The following is a 21,726-nucleotide window of genomic DNA, read 5'->3' as shown; positions in this document are numbered from 1 at the left end:
CTATCTACATTTTCTTGTCAACAAGGTAGAGCCAAATGGATTAAAGAAGCATAGATTTTTGGTAACAGAGATGGTGCCTTTGTACAGTAGAACACATACTGTATATCAAAGAATATTGTGCAACTTCTCCTAGGCTGACATTGGAATCACATTGTAACCCTGGCCATCTGTCTTCCACATCTAGATGTCGATGAATGTGCAGTGTTGAACGGAGGCTGCCAGCAGCGCTGTATTAACACTCTGGGCACCTTCCACTGTGACTGTGATACAGGATACAGACGCCACGTGGATGAACGAACCTGCATAAGTGAGTAAATAGTAGAGCCAGCTTGATACCATTTTCAATGAAAATTGACCTGCCCCTGCAAGGAGCAGCAACGAGAATTTGTTCCATTGTAAATATATCTACAGAAGCTGAGAGTATTCGGGCTCAGTTCCACCTTCTAAAACACATAAGGTATGTTGCTATTAGAAAATGGAGAGACCAAAAATGGGAAAGGAAATACAGGGATCAATACTCACAATACTCATAGCTAAATCTTCAAGTATGTGATTATTTTGATAGCGTGGAATTGTGGGCATATTCTGTGAAATTTAATTTTGTTATTATGCAAGTATCACCCCAAACGGAAATGATGAGGGGACATAGGCAATGATAATAACTGATGATAACTAGCTACAGTGATCTCATTTCAAGGCAAATGCAGAACTAGATTCAGAAATAAATAAAAGATTAAAATTGAGTCATAGACAAAACTCTAAAAGAAAACATTGCAAAGAAATTAAAATTACTCAGACATAGTTACAAGTACACGTAATAAATATAGGTTACAGCATATTCACTCTACATTGAAATGTTCTTAAATATGTCAGAAATAGAATTATTGTCTCCTTCATTATGATTCTGAATTATAAATTTCTTGAAATAAGTATATGCCACTTTTGTAAACAGAAAAACAGAATAAAGTTTTAAATATACTCTCGCCTGTGTGGTTATAAATGTTCTTTGTTGTCTTCACTTAAATAATTTAAGTAAAAGTGTTTTCTTTCCAGTGAGTCAAGATCCTTACCTGTCATATCACATTCCAGTTTTAGCTCATGTTCTTGTTTACAGCAATTATCGTATTAAACACATAGCACCCAGTGCAGGAAAATTTAATTGCTCAGTTTATTTTTATAGGTTTTGTTAACTATTTCATCCTCACAAAATTGTTATTAGTATGTTATAAAATGCTTGATAATAGGGGCTGTAAAGATGGCTCAGCAGTTAAGAGCACTGACTGCTCTTGCAGAGGACCCAGGTTTGATTCCTGGCACCCACATGGCGGCTAAGAACTGTCCTTGACTCCAGTTCCAGGGGAATTTGAAGCCCTCTTCTGACCTCCACGGCATTGCACAACACAGGTGCATTCACATACATGCAGGAAAGACACATAAAATATACACAAAATAAAAACAATAAATAAAATACTTTAAAAAGTTTGATAATAATAATGAAAGTTGGACTATAGACAGCTGTTTTAAATTAGTTTCATACTATATATTGCTTGTAGTTATTTTTGCTTCCCTAGCATGCCTGAGAGAAGACCCAGACAAACAGGCAAAGATGCCATAGTCATTAGTCTGAATTTGATATGAGAAAACATGTTATGAAGGTATGAGAGTTTAAAAGTTGGGAGGGGAATAAAGATACGGTTAAGAGTACTGGCTACTGGCTGCTCTTGTAGAGGACCCAGGTTTGATTCCCAGCACTCACATGATGTTAACAACTATCCATAACTCCAGTTCTAGGGTATCTGATGACCTCTTCTTACCTCTGTGCTCATTGCATGACACAGGTACACTTACATACATGTGGTAATACTCTCATGCCCATAAAATAAAAAATAATAAATAAAATATTTTAAAAGCAGGAAGTGGGCAGAGAAGAATATTTCCAGGAACTCAGTATCAAGACGACGATATCTACAGTCCTCACACGTTGTGGAGCAACAGCTCACTCATATTTGTTTAATTGAAATATCCTCTCCTTTGTGTAGGATTAACGGTAACAGCTAGAGGACCCTCTTTTCCCTCCCTAATACCAGCCTTATAAGATCATCTGTTGGTAGTAACCTTAAACTGTTGCCATAGGTTCTCTGAGTCACAACAGTGTGTGGAGCTTCAGGACTGTTGATATATGCAAATGAGATATTTATCAGAAAGGGCAACCTTAGCTGGTGAATTTTTATATCTAATGTAAAATCATTTTTTGAAGTTGTGGTTTAGATGAATCTATACTATCTTTGTGGTAGGACAAAATAAACACTCAAATCACCAACTGAATTTTGTTTTGGGCTACATGACATTGACTAAACTCTGGCAGTCATCAGCAGAGCCAACAGTAAGCTCTTCCCTTATTCTTTACCATCATTGCTATTGGGTTAATGACATTTAATCACAAGAGGAGTTGGGCAAGGGCTATTGGTCATTGCCTCTAATTTTTTTCTTCAGTGCCAAATCTTGCTATATACATCACTCTGATAGTAGCTTACCTTCAACTCCATATGCTGATTTTTCTCTTCAGAATATCACCATAGTGTACAAATGAAGATTATTTGTATATAAATCGCAGGGGAATTAAGTACATGAGAAATGTATACTGCATGACTGCATCATCCAGACCTTCAGCCTCTTGGAGCTTCTATAGAAGCTCTGAGCCCACACTCAACCATTACAGAGTATTTTCATTGCAAAAATACTTCTAAGAATCGCTTTGATAGTGAGATTGCAAGAACCTTGACAAAAGAGTTCAAGAAGGCTTGTTTTCAGCACTTTGTAAGTGCTTTGTATTTAAAGGTTGAGAATGTGACCTGAGAGACAGCAGCTTCTGTATTTGTTCAGGAAGCCTCCTATAGACAATTGTGTTTGGGGTAGGTTGTACAAAGGGACATTTTAAAATTAAACATGAGGATATTGAATTGGCTCATTTCCATGTTTTAAACAAGGTCTTATCATACAGCCCAAACTGACCTTGAACTCAAAACTCCCTGCCTCAGGCTCTAGAGGGCTGGGAGTACAGAGGGGGCCCCTCCACTCCCATCTCCTTTGGGGACTTTTATCTGAGAGAAGACAAAATGTTTAAGACTGTATTAGGTATTCATCACAAAGCACGGATAGTCAAAGAAAAAGAAGACAGTTCCAGAATGTTGGGCTTTCAGTACTTTGGAGTACTTGACATTATTCTCTCTCTCGTTCTTTAACTTTGTGTTGTACTCTCTGTCCATCTACCACAGATCTCGGGTGAGGTGACTTTTTGAGTTAGAGCTTTGGGTATTTCTTCAAGGCTACAGTAACTACTACACTACACCCACACACAATTTTAGATGACTCCACATTAAAGAAGACTTTTTCTGTAAGAGTTTGCTTTGTTATGATTATGTGTGTCTGCTACTGGTCAGCTTCTGTCAAGAACGACAAGGTCACAGAAATATAAAAGGATTCTGGGACAGCTATCAAAGGCGACAGAAATGGCATGGATGAGCTATGTGGTTTCTGTTTAAGACTTGATTGAATTATGATGAGAAAAGATCCCAGCAAACTGGCATCTTAGCCTCAGTGAGCAGTTTGAGCCCAAGCGAGCCTAAGAATTTGTCTATTTAGTTTTGGAAAGCATGTTCTCTTTCTAAGGTAAGGCCCTGTGTCCTACAATTTCCTTCAAATTCTTACGTGTATTTTTTATACTCCCCAATATTCCATATATACTTTCATGCTTAAAAGCACACCTTAGAAGTGTATATGAAGGAGAATCTCATGACATTGTTGTATCATGGTACCGCCATATGTTTGAGGCAAAGTTGGTCAGTGAGTAGTCCTCAGTAAATCCCCTATGTAATAAGATGTGGTTTCTTCGTAAGCACAAGGATACGAATTCAGTCCCAGCATCCACATAAAAATGCGCAGCATGGTGGTACCTACTTGTAATCCCCACCCTGGAACAGCAGAAACAGAACAGTCTTAGGGCCTCACTGGCCAATCCGGTCTAGATTAATTGCTTAGCTCCAGACCAGTGAGAGACCCTGTCTCAAAATAGGTGGACGGAGTTTCTGAGAATGACATCTAAGGTTGTCCTCTGACTTCCACTGTGCATGCACACATATGAACACATGCCCCTTGCACATATATAAGTGTGCATTACATACACACATGTAAAATACACACACACATACACACACAAACATAAACACACGCATTAAAAAAATAAAAATAAAAGATTCCAAGCTAGGAATCTTGGTCTATGTCCTTTAGCAACACCAGATACATGTCACTTTTCTGAAGGCAGCATCAGGAAAACCAGTCTGAGAAGTCCCCTGTGTGAGGGATGTCACAGCAAGTAAAGGCAACTACACTTGGTTAGCAGCAGAACAGAGCACAGTATGGGGAAGTTGCCATGAGCAGGGTGCTGAGCAGGTTTTCAAAATGCTGTTTTCCATTGCCACAGCTCCCAAGATGGGAGAGGACTTGCCAAAACAGAAGCCATGTTTTAGTAAGCTTCACAAACCCAGAGACAGTCACACTCCCATTAGTTTATCAGATCTCATCCATGTGGACTACAGACTGAGGCACAGTAGCACACAAGTTGAAGTGCAGCATGCCGTAAGTCACCGGGTCTCCTACACCCTGGTTCGCTGTTCGAAAATATGTCAGAAATGGTCATAGTGGTCTTAAAATATTCCTGACATGTTACAATTTTACAAAATTTGTAAAATTATTGAATCGTTGTAAACCACCTTCTAACTAAAACTCTATTACGTTATGCACATTATCTTTTGTGATTCTAATTTTATTTATAAAAATGGTTAAAGAACTTAGATTCAGAGTATGAGAACTTATTGATTTAGTTTAATAAAAATCAATGAGTCACTGAAGTGTTTTTTATTGAAAAATATATAATCCTTGGTACTTTTAAAAAAGAAAAACAAGTTTTCTACATCATCGAAAAATACATACCTAACTAGAAACAACTTGAGCAGTAATCTTGTCCAACTTCAAATCTTTGAGGTTAAAAGTCTCAGAGCCAACGAGATCAAGGAACTTTACCAAGAAAGGAAAACATAGTTTTCAGGAAAGCCTGCCTTAATTCACTTTTGATTAATTTATTTAGCAGTTTGAGAAATGCAAACAAGAAAAAAGCTCAGACGGCACTGCTGACAAAATTCATATAGTTCATTTTAGTGAATAGAACTAAGAGTTAAAAAGACCCATTTTCACAAAAGCTATTGATAACAGAATCTAGCATTATGTTATCAACACATAGAGAACTGCCTCCTTAACAGTTCTGTCCCGTGGTTCCGTAGCCTGCTTGCATGAAGCTCCAACACGGCTCTCTGTCAGCGCCTTTTTCGGCCTCTGAACTGCGCTTTATTCTCAACCTGAGATATTGCTCACCCCCAAGTCTGTCTGTCAAATCTCTGCTCACTCTGCTTCGTGTTCAATGTCACCTGTAGTCTTAAGCTTTCTCTGGACTCCAGCCAAAGGTATTCTCCCCCAAACTTAATGTCATGTTATTTATGTCATGATTTATATCTGACATATATGCAGCTGGTCTTTGGGCCAATGAATGTCAGTAATGCCACCCCGTCAGCCCCTTTGTATCTTACACTCTTTGATCTTCAGCACTGTTAAACTGTTAATCACTCTTCTCTTCCATCCCCCCATCCCTTGCCCCCCCCCCGACTTCTTGATGGGACAGTGCCCACTCTCCTTGCCTGCCTCTCTGTGTTGTTCTGGTTAGAAGCATTCTGGCATCACGCCATCATCTCCTTTTCTTTCTTTCTCTTCTTCTCTCCTTCATTTGCTTCTCCTCTAGTCTACCTTGATTTTTTTTTTGACTTTCACTGCAAGTAAATACCTGTGGACTACTTAGAATGTTACCTTGCCCACTCTTAAGGATTATTTAAAAATTTAATAACAGAATATTAAAGTATAAAAAATGCCTTTATATTCATATAAAATGAATATCAAAAGATTTGCAGATAACCGAGAGATGAACTTGTTTCAGTATTTCTAACCCTTGGAACTTAGTCAATATTCTCTATTAAAAAATATCATCTCTGGATAATTTTAGTTGATGATTTTCTTACTCTTGAGTGATATAATGGAACCTAAGTAGTGTAGATTAAAAGTATCTATATTATCTGAACTTTTGGCATTTAGCTATATAATTTGCATTTTAAGTAACTTGCAAGGTTTTAGCTATAATTTTACACATGGCATAAAATCTCCCTTGAATTTCCTTTTGTTGGATTTATTTATTGTTATTTTATGTGTATGAGTGTTTTTTTCACGCAAGTAGATAAGTGCACCACATCTGGACATCGCCCACAGAGGCGGTACGAGGCATTGGATACTCTGGAACTACAGCGACAAACTGTTGTCAGAAGAGCAGTCAGTATTCTTTACTGCTGAGCCATCTCTCCAGTCGCAGATTCCTATTTTTAATAGCAACCTTGTGAAGCATGTTCAGCTCAAATACCCATTCAACATCATGTCCTGCCTCTCACGCATTTGCTGGAACTGGCCTTCTCAGAGAAGTGAAATAATTAAATGATTGGAAACTGAATTGTTTCTGTAGTTGCCTTCAACGTGTAAGGTTAATACCTCCATTCAGAAACAAGGAAATGCTGCCTTCAAAGAGACGCCCAGATAAAGAAGCGTCTGCAAAATATTTTTACTGAGCTTTTGTACATTTCATAAAACAGTTTCTAATCAAATTAAGACCCCATCCCCCATCCATATTCCCATACCCCTACACACACACACACACACACACACACACACACACACACACACTGGGTCTCATCATGTATTCTGCCATACATCTTAACTCTCATTTGATCAAGCATTTTACCCAGATGTTCTTCAGGGCAAGTTCATCCCCTGGAGTCTAGTCAGCCTATCTAGAGATCTTAAGGAAGGTCTACTCTCCCTCTCCTAGCAGCAATCAGTCTCCAACAGTTCTGAAACTAGGGCCAGTCTGCCACCCATTTCCCTCCCACCACACTGGGCCCTGATCTGATTGAGTTGGCATAGGTCTTGTGCTCAATACCACCAATGCCTTAGGTTCACATGAACAAACTTCAAGCAGCCTAAAAGCCTCTGTTTCCCTATGTTCATGGACCAACCCTGACTCTTACAATCTTTCTGCCCCCTCTTTTGCAATGGTCCCTGAGCTGTGTGTGGGTGACTTTTAATATAGGACTTATATCTGGGGACATACACTCTGCAGTCTCTTATTCTCTAAAACTTGGCCAGTTGTGGCCTTCTGTGTGCATCGTGCTCTGTTGTCTGAGGTTGTTTCACTGGTGAGAATGGAGGAATGTACCAGTATTCTCTCTACCCCTGTTCCACTATGTTCCATGAGCTTTAGGTGTATAGCTTTCACTGTAGATATGTCACCTAGGGCTGGGGATCTTGCAGATGTATATTCTCTGTATGTGACCAGTTGTGGAACTCTGTAGTAGACTCCAACTTTTGCAAAAAGAAGATTCTTTGATGAGTGGTATACTGCATAATTGTCTGTAAATATAAGAATCCATATTTTGTATATTGTAAGAAATATCATTTGTCTAGAGTTATGAAAGAAATAGGGTTTCTCTAGAATCTTTAACCCCTCCAACAATGTATTTTTGGCTATAATTACAGTGCCACCCATGAGTTCACTCCCATTGAGATGGCTTTAAGTTTAATTAAATAGCTGTTGATTACCTGGCCCCTCATAACAGTGCCACTGTTACCCCAGTAGAGGTAGCTTGCTGTGCCAGTTGTTATGCTTACTAGGTTTTAGGCCTGGGTTGGACCATTGATTGATTTTCTCCCTCAGCAGCTTGCATAGTGTCCTCTAGAACTATAAGCTAGTCTTCAGTGAAAAGGCTTCCAGGTCAGTTTCTGCTCAATTGCTCCAACTCTTGTATCCAAAGTATGTTTTGTCTGGCAATAACGTGTGTTATTTTGGGAGTCTTGGATTACTCTGCCCAAGCATTCAAAAGGAGTTTCTGCTATCTGGCACTGTGCTGCTTGCCATACAGGCCCCAGGTGTGCACATGCACCAATGTTCAGACACAGTATGTCTATTTCTTAGGGGCTTCTCAAGCTAACACAGTTCCTTCTGTCTTCCCATGCTACCCATGATCCATTTACCTCTCCTCTCTCTCCAGCCAACCTCCGTCCTCCCTCCCCAGTCCAAGCACCCCCATTTTCCCACCCTCCATCCTCATAAGACCCACCTCCCTTATACCGGCTTTCCTGAGTTCCCTCCTCCCCCACCCCCATGGTCCCCTGCATGTCCCTCCTCCCCCATTCCCAGCCAAATACTCCCATTTTCCCAGCCTCTCTCTGTAACACCTGTTCCCTAATAGCCTCCTCTTTCGGACTTTTTCTTTCCCTTTACCTCCGGGTTTCCTTTCCAGTTTCCTGGCTGCAAAAAGACCCCAGATAGTCAAAGCAACTTTGAGCAAAAAGAACAATGCTGGGGAGGATCAATGGAACAGAATCAAAGGCCCAAATATGAGTCCGTGTGATTTCAGTCACCTAATATTTGGCAAAGAACATGCAATGGAGGAAATACAGTATCTTCAATAAATAGTGCTGGCAAAATTTGATCTCTACTTGTAGAAGATTGAAATTGGACCCTTGTGCTTCACCATGTACAAAAGTCAACTCTAAATGGATCAAAGACCTCCATGTAAAACCAGGTAAAATATTTTTAATTCTTTTCAGTCTTCAGTACAGCAATTCCTCATTTCTTAGTTGAAATAAGATGCTTTTTATTTGTGTTCTTTCTATAGCTCCTCTTTAATTCACATTAAATGAGAAAAAAAGATACCCAGAACTATAATATAAAGTTTCTGTGTGGGTATCACACTGTTACACTTTAATTAGAAATATGCAAAAGTTACTGACACATCTTACTTAATTACCAATATGCAGACATTGGGTGAGAAGGAACACAGAGATACATGGCTGAGAAGCTTAAAACAATGATTTCCTCAGAGAAACTCCAAGCCTATATCAGATTTTCATGAGCTCCATATTTTAAGATAAGGCTGAATTTAAAAATGAATTTGAGAAAACAATTAGATGTGGTGGTCTTCTCCCAGTGGGCTTATTTGTTTACTACCTCAGAGCTCTGAGCCTTGATGTCTGGGCTTCACTTTATGGGAGAAGCAGAAGATTCTGTCTAAGAAATGCAAAGAGAGTGCCCTTAAATTGCAGGGGAAAAGAGGTTAAAGACTTTCACTGTAACTACCTTTCAATTAGCTGCATTATTTATGAAGATAAATTAGAAACAGAATTCATTTTCAGATGACAGCTGATGTGTTGAACAGGGCGATGTCAGGTTAAAAAAGTTGTTTAGTTTGTCAGGTTGATGGCGTTTCTCCGTCATTATCAAATTCATCACCCTCGCAATATGAAGCACTTTTGTGTGGTGTATGCTAAATTTAATCCTCGAAAGTTGAATTTAAGGAACACTTTCCTCTGCCCCCCTCATCCCCATTCTGTGGTCTTTTGGAAAAATCATGAACTTCTCAAGTTTTCATCCAGAGGTGAATATTAAACTAAATTTGATAACTTCTTTCCAACCACTTAAGTTTCAGGAACACTTTTAGAATCCTACCTATTTTCTCTATACTTGTTCTACAGATTTCAGAATCAGGAAGCTAAGGCTGACAATTTTAAACAGAGACAGATTGAGGTTTCAGTTCTGTGGGCATTGCAGAAGTCTTCTGTGATCCTGTCTCAGTTTCTCATTCCTGATTTTCAGATTCTGTGTCATCTCCATCTCTCCCTCTTTATCTGTGTTTCTATCCAATAAACCTGGAAAACAAATGACAAAAATCAATATTATATATTATACAAGAGTATATCTCTCATAAAAACACATTTAACCCATGAGAATAGCCGCCTATGAACAGTGGGGGAACTCGGTGTGGGCTCTGAGGCTAAAACTCAATAAAAAACGTTTCTTCAAGGACCATGAAATGATGAGAAATTGAGGCGAGTAATGAGATGATCTTAACTTTCTGTGCTCAGTGTTAGGACATGTACATATGTACAAACATACAACATATACATAAACACATATGCAGATATACACATTCACACAGGCGTAGACATAAATGCACAGAGGAAGGCACATACATATACACACAGAGATACAGAGAAATAGACCTAGACACGCTCACATATACATAAAACACATACACCATACACATACATACAACTAACACAAACACATAACATACAGACGCACAAATATCTACACATAGGCACATAGACACACACAACACATGCATACACATATACACACAACACTCACATAGACACACACAATACACATACACATCTATGCACAAACAGACTCACGTGTACACCAAACACTTATACACCCAACACACACAATATAACACACAGGCACACAACATGTTCCCACAACCCCACACATGGGCATACACATCAAACCATGAAATATTAGCACAATGGTCTCTGTACATGGTAAATGCTTTTTCTTCTTGCTCTCTGTAGAGAAGGTATCTTTATATATACTTCTTCATGATGATTTTTACGGTTTTTTCTCATTCTACTTAGGAAATATTTGTTATATATAGAATAAATTAACAAATCTAATACTGAGTAGTTGATTTTGTTTCCCAGTGTTGCCTAGGTGATGGCCTAGTTCATTATACAGCATCCACCAATTATGGATGAAGACATTGAAGTAACTGACTCACAGTGGATGCCCAATAAGTAGTGGCTCAGATCAGTGGTTTCGAGCTATTTTCCATCTACTTCATTCTTTCCCCATAGAGTGCCCATCCACTGCAGAGGTCCGGAGAGTGAGAGAGCTTCAGTTGTGTCTAACTAAAACATATGTTATCTTTAAATTCCTTGTTTATGGAAATGCAGCGTGGCATTTAGAATTATGAGGAACAAAGGTATTTTGAGAATAATACATCTTTGAAAAGTTATTTTCTCCTTCTTTTCAGGATAACAGTGTTAACTTTACCATACAATTATCTTCCATACAAGCTATGGTTTTGATCTAGTGAGATAGCTGTCAATCACACAGCTTATCCCTGTGGAGGCAGAGCAGGGGGAAAGTGGTGGTAAATCCTGCTTGAGCGGCACAACGCAGAGCAGGAGGTACTCAGTCAGTATTAGCTGATACTTGTGATTGGCCATAGCCATAGGACAAAAAAAAAAAAAAAATTACAGAGAGACAGATTCTGTAGGGATAAATTCGCCTCAATATTCAGTAGCTTTTTTGGGTATCTTTGCTTGTAGTTGTGAGTGTGTTATGTTCTGAATGTGTATGTATCTCAAATTCATGTGTCAACATAACCCCCAATGTGACAGCATTAGGATCTTTTGGAGGATGATCATGCCACCTGGGTAGAGCCTTCCTGGATGTGATAATTGTCACTCTTAAGGAGTCCCTGTCATGAGGGTGCAGAGAAAAGGCACAAAATGCGAATAGTGGCCCATGACCAGACACTGCTTCTCTAATCTTCCACTTCTCACTCTAGAGCAACTCTGAGAAGCAAAGGAACTAAGTGCTTGTGAACACTAGACCAGAGCACCACAGACAGATTCAAATTTAATATGTGAAGAAAAGAATCAGAGCTCAGAGTTTACATTTCTGCTGCAACAGTCCTAGTGAAGTAGTTACAGCAGCAGGTTGGAGAGTTCAGTGATTCCTGTTCTATCACCGAGTCTTTTATTTTCCAGAAACGAAAACACAGAACTTCTTAGCTAAAGGGCTTCCCAAATTGTGTTACAAGAAGGTTGGGGATTTACCTGAGCTCAGAGTGCTGTGTTCTTTGTTCAAGGCAAAATGTGCTGGACTGTTTTTCAGACAGATCTCCACACTTTCACTTGAGATACCATTTTGCCCTTCTTCAGACCTCACTACTCTTCTCTCCCCTACCTCCAGTCTCTTTCTTTCCTTTTAAAAACACTCCTCCATAAATGAAGTTTTTGTCAAAACTCTCAAGAAATTATCCAGTGTCAAATTAAAAGCTTTCAGTTCCTATTTTGCGTCTTGAAGGTCATGAACTCTCCACCCTTCCCCCACGGCCTCTTCGCAAGCTTCACAGCTTTCTCTGGATTCTCCTTTAGCCTTCTGATGATTCACAAACGTCTTTCACGGATTCTCTGACCTCTGTGCTCTCCTAAACCCTTGGTAACATCAGAGTTCTTACTTTGATACCCCTTTCCTTGCCCTTGTGTGTGATACTTTTCACTGATGAAGCTTTACCTAACAGTTAGCTAGGAGGCCCGCATCAGCATCACCAGTCCGGGAAACTCCTTACTTGTCCCAGCTAAGACCCACCTAGTGGATGTCCCTCTGCTTTGCAAAGCCTGAGTGCTCTAAAACTGAACCTTCCTCCTTACTGGTTCAGCTGCACCACCTCAGGCTACCCCTCATGCCAGAAGGTCCAGCATATCTGCAAGTCCCTCAGGCCTCCCTGTGTCTCTGACACTATATATCCACTTACTCAATTATACTAGTGGCCTCACCTCCATAACCTTACCCAAAGATTATCCTATAATGATTTCTATCAAAAATTCCCTTATAATCTTTGATAGAAAGTACTATTAAAATAGAATCTTCACTAAAACCATCCTCCTATACATAGTCTTTTTAATCCATTATCCTAAATTCTATCAAAATCATACTGTTTATTTTTTGCATGTGTGCAGGGGTTATATGCCTAAATAAACATGTTTATGTGTACAGTCTCTTATGTGGACGTATGTGGAGGACACAGGTCCACACTGAGACCACTTGCTCTCTGTTTAGACAAAGTCTCTCACTGAACCTGGAGTTCACTATTTAGAATAGCCTGGCTGAACAGTGAGTCTGCAGAATCCTTCTGTCTCCTCCTCTTAGCATTGGGGTTACAGGGGTACACGCCACACCCAGCTTTTATACTGGTTCTAGGCATCGAACTCAGATTCTCACACCTGTACAGCAAGTAATTTACCTCTGAGACATCTCCCTAACTTTTATGGTCATATTTTGAAATTGTATTTTAAAAATTACTTAAAACCCTTATTATTTCTTCATTGCTCTGTAAACCCTAAACCTAAATCCTGCTGTGGCTTATAGGTGGTATCAGGGTTTGACTTCTAGTTGACAGCTGTACTGTCTGGCATGTTTCTACTCAATACTTAGTCACTAGACAGAAAATTTGCACTTCCTAAGTGTTTGGCTAAGTTGTGCTTAGCTATGCCTTGCCTCCTAGTGTCCCTTATATCACACACCGCTATTCTCTACCTGCCTGATTCTTAGGTAAGAGGCTACAGTTCCTTTCTCAAACACATTTCTATCCTTTCTATTTCATGTTACCTAGCTCTTTTTCATTTGTTTTGTTTTTTTGTTTGTTTTTATTGAACTTCTGTGTATTTCATACAGAATATCTCAAACAATATTAATCATCTTTATACCCCCATCTCCACCGGCACCCTCTCATGGCCACCCACTGGAACCCATATACTCTGTCATCCTGTTAAGCCCACTGTGTTAAGGCAGTGTCCCCAGACATTCCCCAGTGCAAGTCCATCCACTAGTCAGCCTATTTAGAGTCCCTTGTTTTAGGAAGATCAGCTCTTCCTCACCTAGCAGTAATCAATTGCCAATATTTCTTCAGCTAAGATTGGGATCTAATGTTCAGTTTCCCAGTTCTATGCTGGGCTTTTGTCTGCCTGAGTTTGCATAGGACTTGTGTGTGCTGACACATTGCCATAGAATCATATGCACAGGGTCCCAGGAGGTTGTAGGACTCTGTTTCATATGGTCATGCACCTCCTCCCTGGCTCTTACAATCTTTTTACCTCCTCTTCTGCAATGTTCCCTGAGCCCTAGGTGGGTGAAGTTTAATACAGGAGTCCTATCCAAGGACCAGTGATCTGCAGACTCTTGATCTCTATGTCTTGGCCGTTTGTGACTTTTTGTGTTTTCTGTTGCATAATGGAACTTCATTAATGAAAATTAATTGAGAGATTCATTAGTGTCCTCTTCTTTACCTCTGTTCTATGTTTCATGTGCTTTATGTGTAAAGGTTGTATTGTAGATATGACACTTAAGTCTGGGCAATTCATAAACAATGTCTGTGTGTGACCAGCGGTGGTGCTTGCTTATAGTCTCTGACTGGTGCAAAATAAGTTTCTTTGATAAGTAGCAACTAGGATATCTGTCTGTAAATATAAGGATACATAGCTCTTACTTGTCTGTATACACTTAGTTTAGAATCACCTTTCCTAAGAAGACTTCCTAGACCTATTCCATTAATGACAGATATGCCACCTGTTTCATGAGGCTTAAAGATTCCTTTGGAGGCTGGACGAAGCATGCAAACACTCAAGTAGATGAAATGATAACTGTGATGCAGCTCCAAAGGAGAGAGAATGATATGCAGGCCTATACTTCAGGTTACACACTGGAAAGGGTGCCAACAAGGTGGACTAGGAGGGGGCAGCTTGTTGTACTAAGAGTGTCTGGGATGAGCAGTTTCACCATTTCCTTGTCCATGGTTAAGTATGAGACTGTTAGAGGGTATGTTGTCTCCTGCCTCCTGGTGTTTGCTATGTGTATTACAAAGCAGGAACATTAGCATTTGACACAACAAATGTCTAGAGGATCAGGTTTTGTGAAGGAGAACTGAGTCATTTCAAAACTAGATAGGTAAGAACTGTGAAGTATAATTTTACATAACTACAGGCAACTAAGATGAAACTCTAATGAAGAACCTCTCTCTATGGGTTATAAAGGGTTTTCTTCCTGTCCATCTCTCCCTGCAGATTTATGTTGCTTTTATATCTCTACTCTCTAACAGTTGGTTGACACAAAGTGTTTAATCTCATTTAATGACACTGTGTGAATTAATTTTCTGTACTATAAAGATCCTTACAATAGAGTTTGCTTATTTGGAAATGGTATTTTTCTCTGTCCCTTGATCTTCTCTTAATTAGAAAAATAAATAATTGTGTGATGCTTGGCTCTAGGTCCTAGAAACCCCAGTGTAATGTTGAAGACTTAATTGTATGGATTCTGTTTAACCTGTGTTACTAGTTTATCTTGGTCTGCTTCTTAATACAGGGTCTTTTTCTACAATGTCTATTTATATATTTTTCCTCTCCTTTTAAACATCATTGTTAGCAATTATAATATAAATTTTTGTTTTACTCTGTACAATGCCTCAATTCACCTATAGAAGGAGATATAAAGTAAATGTGATGAAAGCAATTCAATTTAAGCCTAAACCAAAGATGTGGACTTGCCATTCAAATGGATGATTTGTATGTTGGTCCTTTGAAATCCTTGTGTTTCTGTCATTGCCAGTGCAAAGGGAGGCAGTATAGCAGGAAGACAAAGAGTAGGAATATTATAAGAGTAGGGAGACTAGATGGAGTTCATAGATCCTAGAATCTATGGCTAAGTGATCACAAAGAACAAGATATGTGTGGTTATTAATGATAGTCAAGGGCAAAGGTATAGATTGGGTCCACATTTCCAATCAGAGAATTAAGCAAGAGCAGGTGTTAGACATGAAACCCAAGTGAAAGGACTGAGGTCACCATCTGGTAACCCATGCTGAATGCCATACCATAAGCTCATACAAAGTTCTGAAGGTTAGAGTTTGAAAGGGAAGGCGAAAGTATAGCAGACAAGTGAAGACCCATTATGGTGAAAATTTGAGCCACAGATAAAGAGGTAAGCAATAAATATCATGAACTCTCATATTGAAACCCCGTTAAGAGAACTTTTCTTCAGTCGTCATAAAGTAAGACTGACTGCTGACCTGACCTTCAAGATCATCAGTCTTCTACCTTTGCAGCCTTGCTGGTGAGGGATATGGCAATATGGATAACTCCCTGGTAAAAACAGCTCTTCTCAAAGCTCAGTCCTCTGGGATGGCATGTTTTGCAGAAGATGACAAGTACAATCATATTACCTAGTCTCCAGACACTTAAATGAACAGAGACTAACATTCTGGATCCAGACAATTTTTCATTGCATGCAATTTTGGACATATAGATCAGCATTAATAAGTCCTGTGATTTTAAAACATTATCTCTAATCCTCACAATAATCTTCAAAGTTAAATATTAGTCTTCGTTTATAGCACACCAGACCTGGGGTTTACTAGGAGTTAACTTTGCAGCTTCAGAAGTAGACTTGGGTATACAGTCTTAAGGGTTACTTCTCTTAATAAGCATCTTAGGGAAGCAGATTAGATATGTTTTAAATTTTTTGAGAAGGTTAATACAGATAGACGACAAGTGAATTCATCTGCCATGTAATCTTTGATAAAATTCCCTCTTCCAAATGTTATAGTATAGTAATTTAGAGTCTTACTTCATCTATCGCCTGTTTTGAGTTTAAGGAGATTCTCTTCCCTTTTGAATAATTAAAAATTGACTCATCTCATATTCCCCTACTGGTTCTGTTTGGATTGCATTGGGTTGGCCTTCTGGTTGGGAAGGAATCCAAGTTAGAATGTTAAAATTTCATGTTTCAAGGTTAAGAACGTTAACATTGTTTCCCGTGTCTGTGTCTTAAAGCCCCCACTTCAGTCAACAATATAGAGATTCCATATGATAGCCCCATGATAGAGGATATGACTGTGAACTGAACGGGAGCTAGCATCCAACCAAATCTCCCTTAAGATGTGTTATATAAGAATACATAAAAGAAGATCATAATCCTGCCACCAATAAGCTCTAAGCTATAATCCCAACTTTATACCTACTAGCTGGGCAGAAATGGCAATGTTGTGCAATGACAATAATGGTTAATATTTAAAGCATTTATTATCTTTTTGGGCAATGATAAGCACTTTATATCCATGATGCAAACAATAAAATTCTGTGAGTTAAGCAATAGCATTACCCTTATTTTGCCATTGTGGAAAAGAAATGAGACTTAGAAAGTTTAAGGACTGAGACAGAAGTCATTCTACCTATGTGGCACAAAGAGAAATTGACTTATTATAATAGCTAAATATTTGAATCCAGTTTTGCTGAAACAAACAAAAAGACATGTCTACTTAAAAGTAAGGTGTTTAAATTTTATTGTTAAGCCTTTTTAAGGAAGGAAAAGACAGTATTTAAAATGTAAAGGGCTCACATCGAAGTGTATGGATTTAAATTAGGCCTATACACGATTAAGAAGCCTGGCAAAGAGATCATTGTATTAAGAATGGACTAATGGGAGACTGGAGGAATGCCTTAGCTGTTAAGAGCTCTGTTTTTTCTTAGGAGGACCCGAATTCCAATCCCAGTACCCACAGGGTAGCTAACAATCATCGGTAACTCCAGTTCCACGGGATTCAACACCTTCTTTGTCCTCTGTAGGCACTGCATGGCATGAGTGTACTTACATGCATGTTGTATTACACTCATACACATAAAATAAAAATAAATGTTTTAAAAAAGAATGGACTAGTAGGGCTAGAGCGATGGCTCAGCCAGTACAGTGCTTGCTGCACAAGCATGGGGACCTGTGTCTGGAATCTCAGCATGACATAAAAAAAATCAGGCATGGTAGCATACATATGTAAAGGCCAGTGCTGGGAGTCTGAAACAGGAAGATCCCTAAGGGTCACAGATCAGCTAGTCTAGACCAATCAGTGAAGCTCCAGGTTCACTGAAAAACCCTATTTCAAAAGCTAAGGTGGGTAGCTACGAAAATCTGCATAATAACCAAATCAGCTGAAATGCTAATTTGGATGAAGGGATTTCCTTGAAGTCCCACCTCAAGATGAAGAGCTAAGACAATCAATGTACACTGAGAGAGGGAGAATCAGTTTTCTTCAGGGATTAGCTCCCTGATAGATTATCTAATCCCAAGTGCTCAGCCTTAAACAGATGTACACATGAGTACCACGAAATGAACTCGGTGCATTAAATATTTTTATTTATAAATATATATGTTTATATAACAATAATAACCAAAGAAGAGGACAAACAATTGAGGGGGAGTGAGGGGGCACTGCGAGGGGTGGACATGATGCAAATACAATACTTGCATATGAAATTCTCAAAAAATATTAAAAATTATAAAAAATGGAAAAACTATCTTATGAGTATCTGCTGAGGAAATATTTATAACTCTATTGACAGCAGAAGAATCGATTAGTTGATAATTGGAAAATGAGCTGAAATATACTTTAGATTTTGCATAAAATATGGAATCAACCATCTACATAACTTGTTTTGTGACAAACCAAATTTATATGGCCCAGGGTACATTCTTCAATATGAAAATGGAGATAATAGTAGTACTAAAATGCCTTTTAATTATATAGAGTGCTTTCAAACATAAAATAAAAGTACACTGTAAGATAAGAAATAAGGTGAACAGGGATCAATAAAGACACCATATATCAGTCTCTGGCCTCTTCACACACAAGTGCATGTGCACCTGCACACACAGGTACACACTCAGGAAAACATGTACACACCTCTGGCCTCCACATCACCACACACAGATGTCCACACATACATAAAAGCTAAACTAGCCTAAGAGGAGCTGTGGCACTTTGGACTTAGGATGTGAGAATCACAAGACACTGAGTCACATGCAGGAAAGTACTTTTACCTATGGAAAGTCGGCCATGTACAATTTATTTTCTTAAAAACAGTGTCATCTAGGCTATAAAATCTTATAGTTGGAGTTTTCATAGCCCAGGCAATAGAATCCTGTGGATATATATTAGGACCTTGGGATTTGCATTAAGTAATGATATTTGCTCTCTTATTTACTAATAATTTCATGATTTGTAAATGAGCATAAGGGCATTTCATGACATTTCATATTGTGAAATTTGAAGATTTTATACTGCATGGGTCCAGCTTTATGGAAATTTTTATTATGTTGGTCTCTACAAAACGAGACTTACAGATTAGAAACCAGTCACAAGAAGACTTGGCCAACTCTGCTCTATAGAATCCCCAGTGCTCACATTCAAAGTGAATAGAGTACACAGATCACTTACCAGTAATTGAAGGGAAATAATTCAGTTGATTTTCTGACCCCGACATTGTCTATATTATTTATTGGAGGAAAAAGTTTGTGATTTCACTTCTTCTGGACTTGGAGTAAAAGTAATGCATATTAATTTTTATAGTGTGATGTTTAATTAGTCCTCTTTCCTTTCTGAAGAATGCCAAATTCCTACAACCCATATTTTAAAATTCTTCAAGTTAGGAAACAATCTAATTTAAATCTGGTCTTATTTCCAAAAGAATATGATTTAATAACCTTCCTTATTTCTTATTATAACCTTCATGAGGGCTTATGGTGAAATACATTTTTCATTTCTCAGTATTTGCATGAGACTAAGGAAGGTATTACTTGCCAAGTGCCATATCACATATGAATCAGAACAATGGACTGCAATGTGGAAGGAAAATGCGCATAGTAGGCTTCTGTAGTCCCACTCCAAATGTTGAAACAGACTGTCCTGCCTTTGTTACAAAGCTGATTAAGCCCAGGATACAGGGAATTCAAACTTGTATGAAATCATTGAAGTACAAAATTTAAGATCGGAAGAATAGGCTTTCTGCCTTTCAGTGACTGACATATTTGCTAACCCTTCTCCTTGTAGAAAGCATAAATTAGTAAGTGCAGACTCTCAAATTCAGTAGGATGTACCCTGCCAAGGAAGCAAAAATTACAAGATCAGGAATAATTGATATTCCACGTGATCCATTAAAGCAGGTCTCATTTAATGCAATATGGTGTAAAATTTTATCTTTTAAGTAGGCTAACCTGAATGTAGGCACCTTTTTGCACTTTATAGCAAAACTGAGCAATTCTCTCAACCATTCTGATCAGAGGACCTTGAACCAAGAACATATGTTTAATGAAGCCTGGAGTAGCTATTGATTAAACACTGACAATGTTCAGAGGAATTGAGAATCAAAAAACCTCCCCCATGGCCAGTTCTGCCACACTCACTTCTTAATAGGTGGCAAAGGAGGATTCTAAATGAGATCTGCTGCCCTGTGCATCCTTAGAACTCCACAGGCAGTGGGATTAATTTCTGCTTTGCAGTCCTTTGGATCCACCATGTCTAAAATGTCCATCATTCTCAGCAATGGATACAGGTGTCCATCCTGTTTAATTATTTTAGTTTTAGTCCACCTTTTTGAAAGTATATTTCTTTATATTTTTTCTCTATATTTTTAATTGCTTGGGAATCTCACATATGTATATAACAGACTTGAAATAATTATATATATTTAGTGTATTCAATGACATTATATCAAATATACAATGAATTAAAGCTCATTGTTAACAAATATACTAACAAAAGCAAGAGAAGATCTTGGGGAAATAATTTAGACTAATAATAATTCTCCAAACCAAGCAAACAAACCTAACAACAGAATGAAAATAAGGACTAAAATAATATTTGAAAGGGAAAAAGGTTTCAAAGCAGGGAAATCATCTGCTGTGTGTTGCTCTGTTCCATTGGTGACTACCTAGAGGTTCCGATATTTTTTAAGATACTCTTTTGTCTGGGTAGGAAACTGTGACCCAGAACTGTGAATTAAGGATGAATTTCCACTGTAAAAATATGTGATTTCCAGTGGTGGAACCACCCAGCTGTTTTACCTTCAGCAAACATGGGTGGAACACCTGTAGGATGTCAGGCATATTGCCTGGCTCTTTTCCTTTTAAAGTTTTTTAATCCCTGTAACAATCCTGTGAAATACTCATTAGAATCTTTTTAAAGATGCGAAAACTCAAGCTCCTAGGAATTAAGGAAATCCCCTATTTTCAAAAACTCAATAAACAGGTGAGAACGAGTTTGTTCTGCCACACACTGTCCAAATGAGCTTTAAAACCGAGCTGTTTTGTTTAAGAATCTATGGATCTAATTACCACATAATGCCTTCCTTAATAATACGCACTTAGTGAAAGGTTCTGTGAAAAGCTTGGACTTTTTAAATAGTAATTTGTGCCTTATTTTTATTTGTGACTTTTTCAATAAAGATTATATGCTTAGCACAAAAAAATGGAAGGGCAAAAAGTATAATTAAGTTATGACTGACTGAACTGCAGAGAACAAGAACCCGCAGAGTGACTATGCCCAAATAGGAGACCTGTATCAAGCTTCTCCTTCCCAAGGCTCAGGGATCACTGCGGAAGAGGAGGCAGAAAGACTGTAAGAGGGAGAGGTTGTGGATGACCCCAAGGAAACAGTGTTCCAGACAACTGAAGAGTTGCTCATAAGATTTTACAGCAATGGTAACAGCATGCACAAGACCCATGCAAACAAAATCCTAGCACAGAAGTGGAAAGTGGGTAGAAATCCCAACCTTAGCTGAGGAACTATTGGCAACTAAAAACTACAGGGAGAGTGAGAGTTGTTTTCTCTAAGGATGCAACACTGCATGAACTAACCAGGCTGCAGTGATGGACACACACTTCTCCAGAGGACATTTGGGGACGCAAACTTGGTTCAATAGGCCTTAGTATACATGACAGAGTACACAAAATGTGGCAGGGGTATAATCAAAATATATGCAATGTGCAGAAATTAAGTAAAAAAAATTTTTTTTTAATTTTTAAAAATGATTTATTTAATAACAACATACTTAGAAGAAGCATATCATTACAACACAATTAACCTATTCAATAACATTTTTCTGAGCTAGGGTACATCTCTTTCA

The 21,726-nt window shown here is 38.5% G+C and overlaps 1 protein-coding gene across 1 annotated transcript in view; it reads left to right on the top strand.

Annotated features, from left to right (window-relative positions):
- Positions 1-21,726, top strand: part of LOC103731729 (EGF-like and EMI domain-containing protein 1) — a 616,338-nt gene that overhangs the window by 515,607 nt on the left and 79,005 nt on the right. The window contains 1 exon segment of the mRNA XM_029562083.1: positions 185-307. Coding sequence (XP_029417943.1) covers positions 185-307 — 123 coding nt within the window.

This window comes from Nannospalax galili, unplaced genomic scaffold (assembly GCF_000622305.1).
Source record: "Nannospalax galili isolate Female #2095 unplaced genomic scaffold, S.galili_v1.0 scaffold33, whole genome shotgun sequence".
NCBI lineage: Eukaryota > Metazoa > Chordata > Mammalia > Rodentia > Spalacidae > Nannospalax > Nannospalax galili.
The sequence above is the reverse complement of the archived record's forward strand: the minus strand, read 5'-3'. Positions and strand labels throughout refer to the sequence as shown.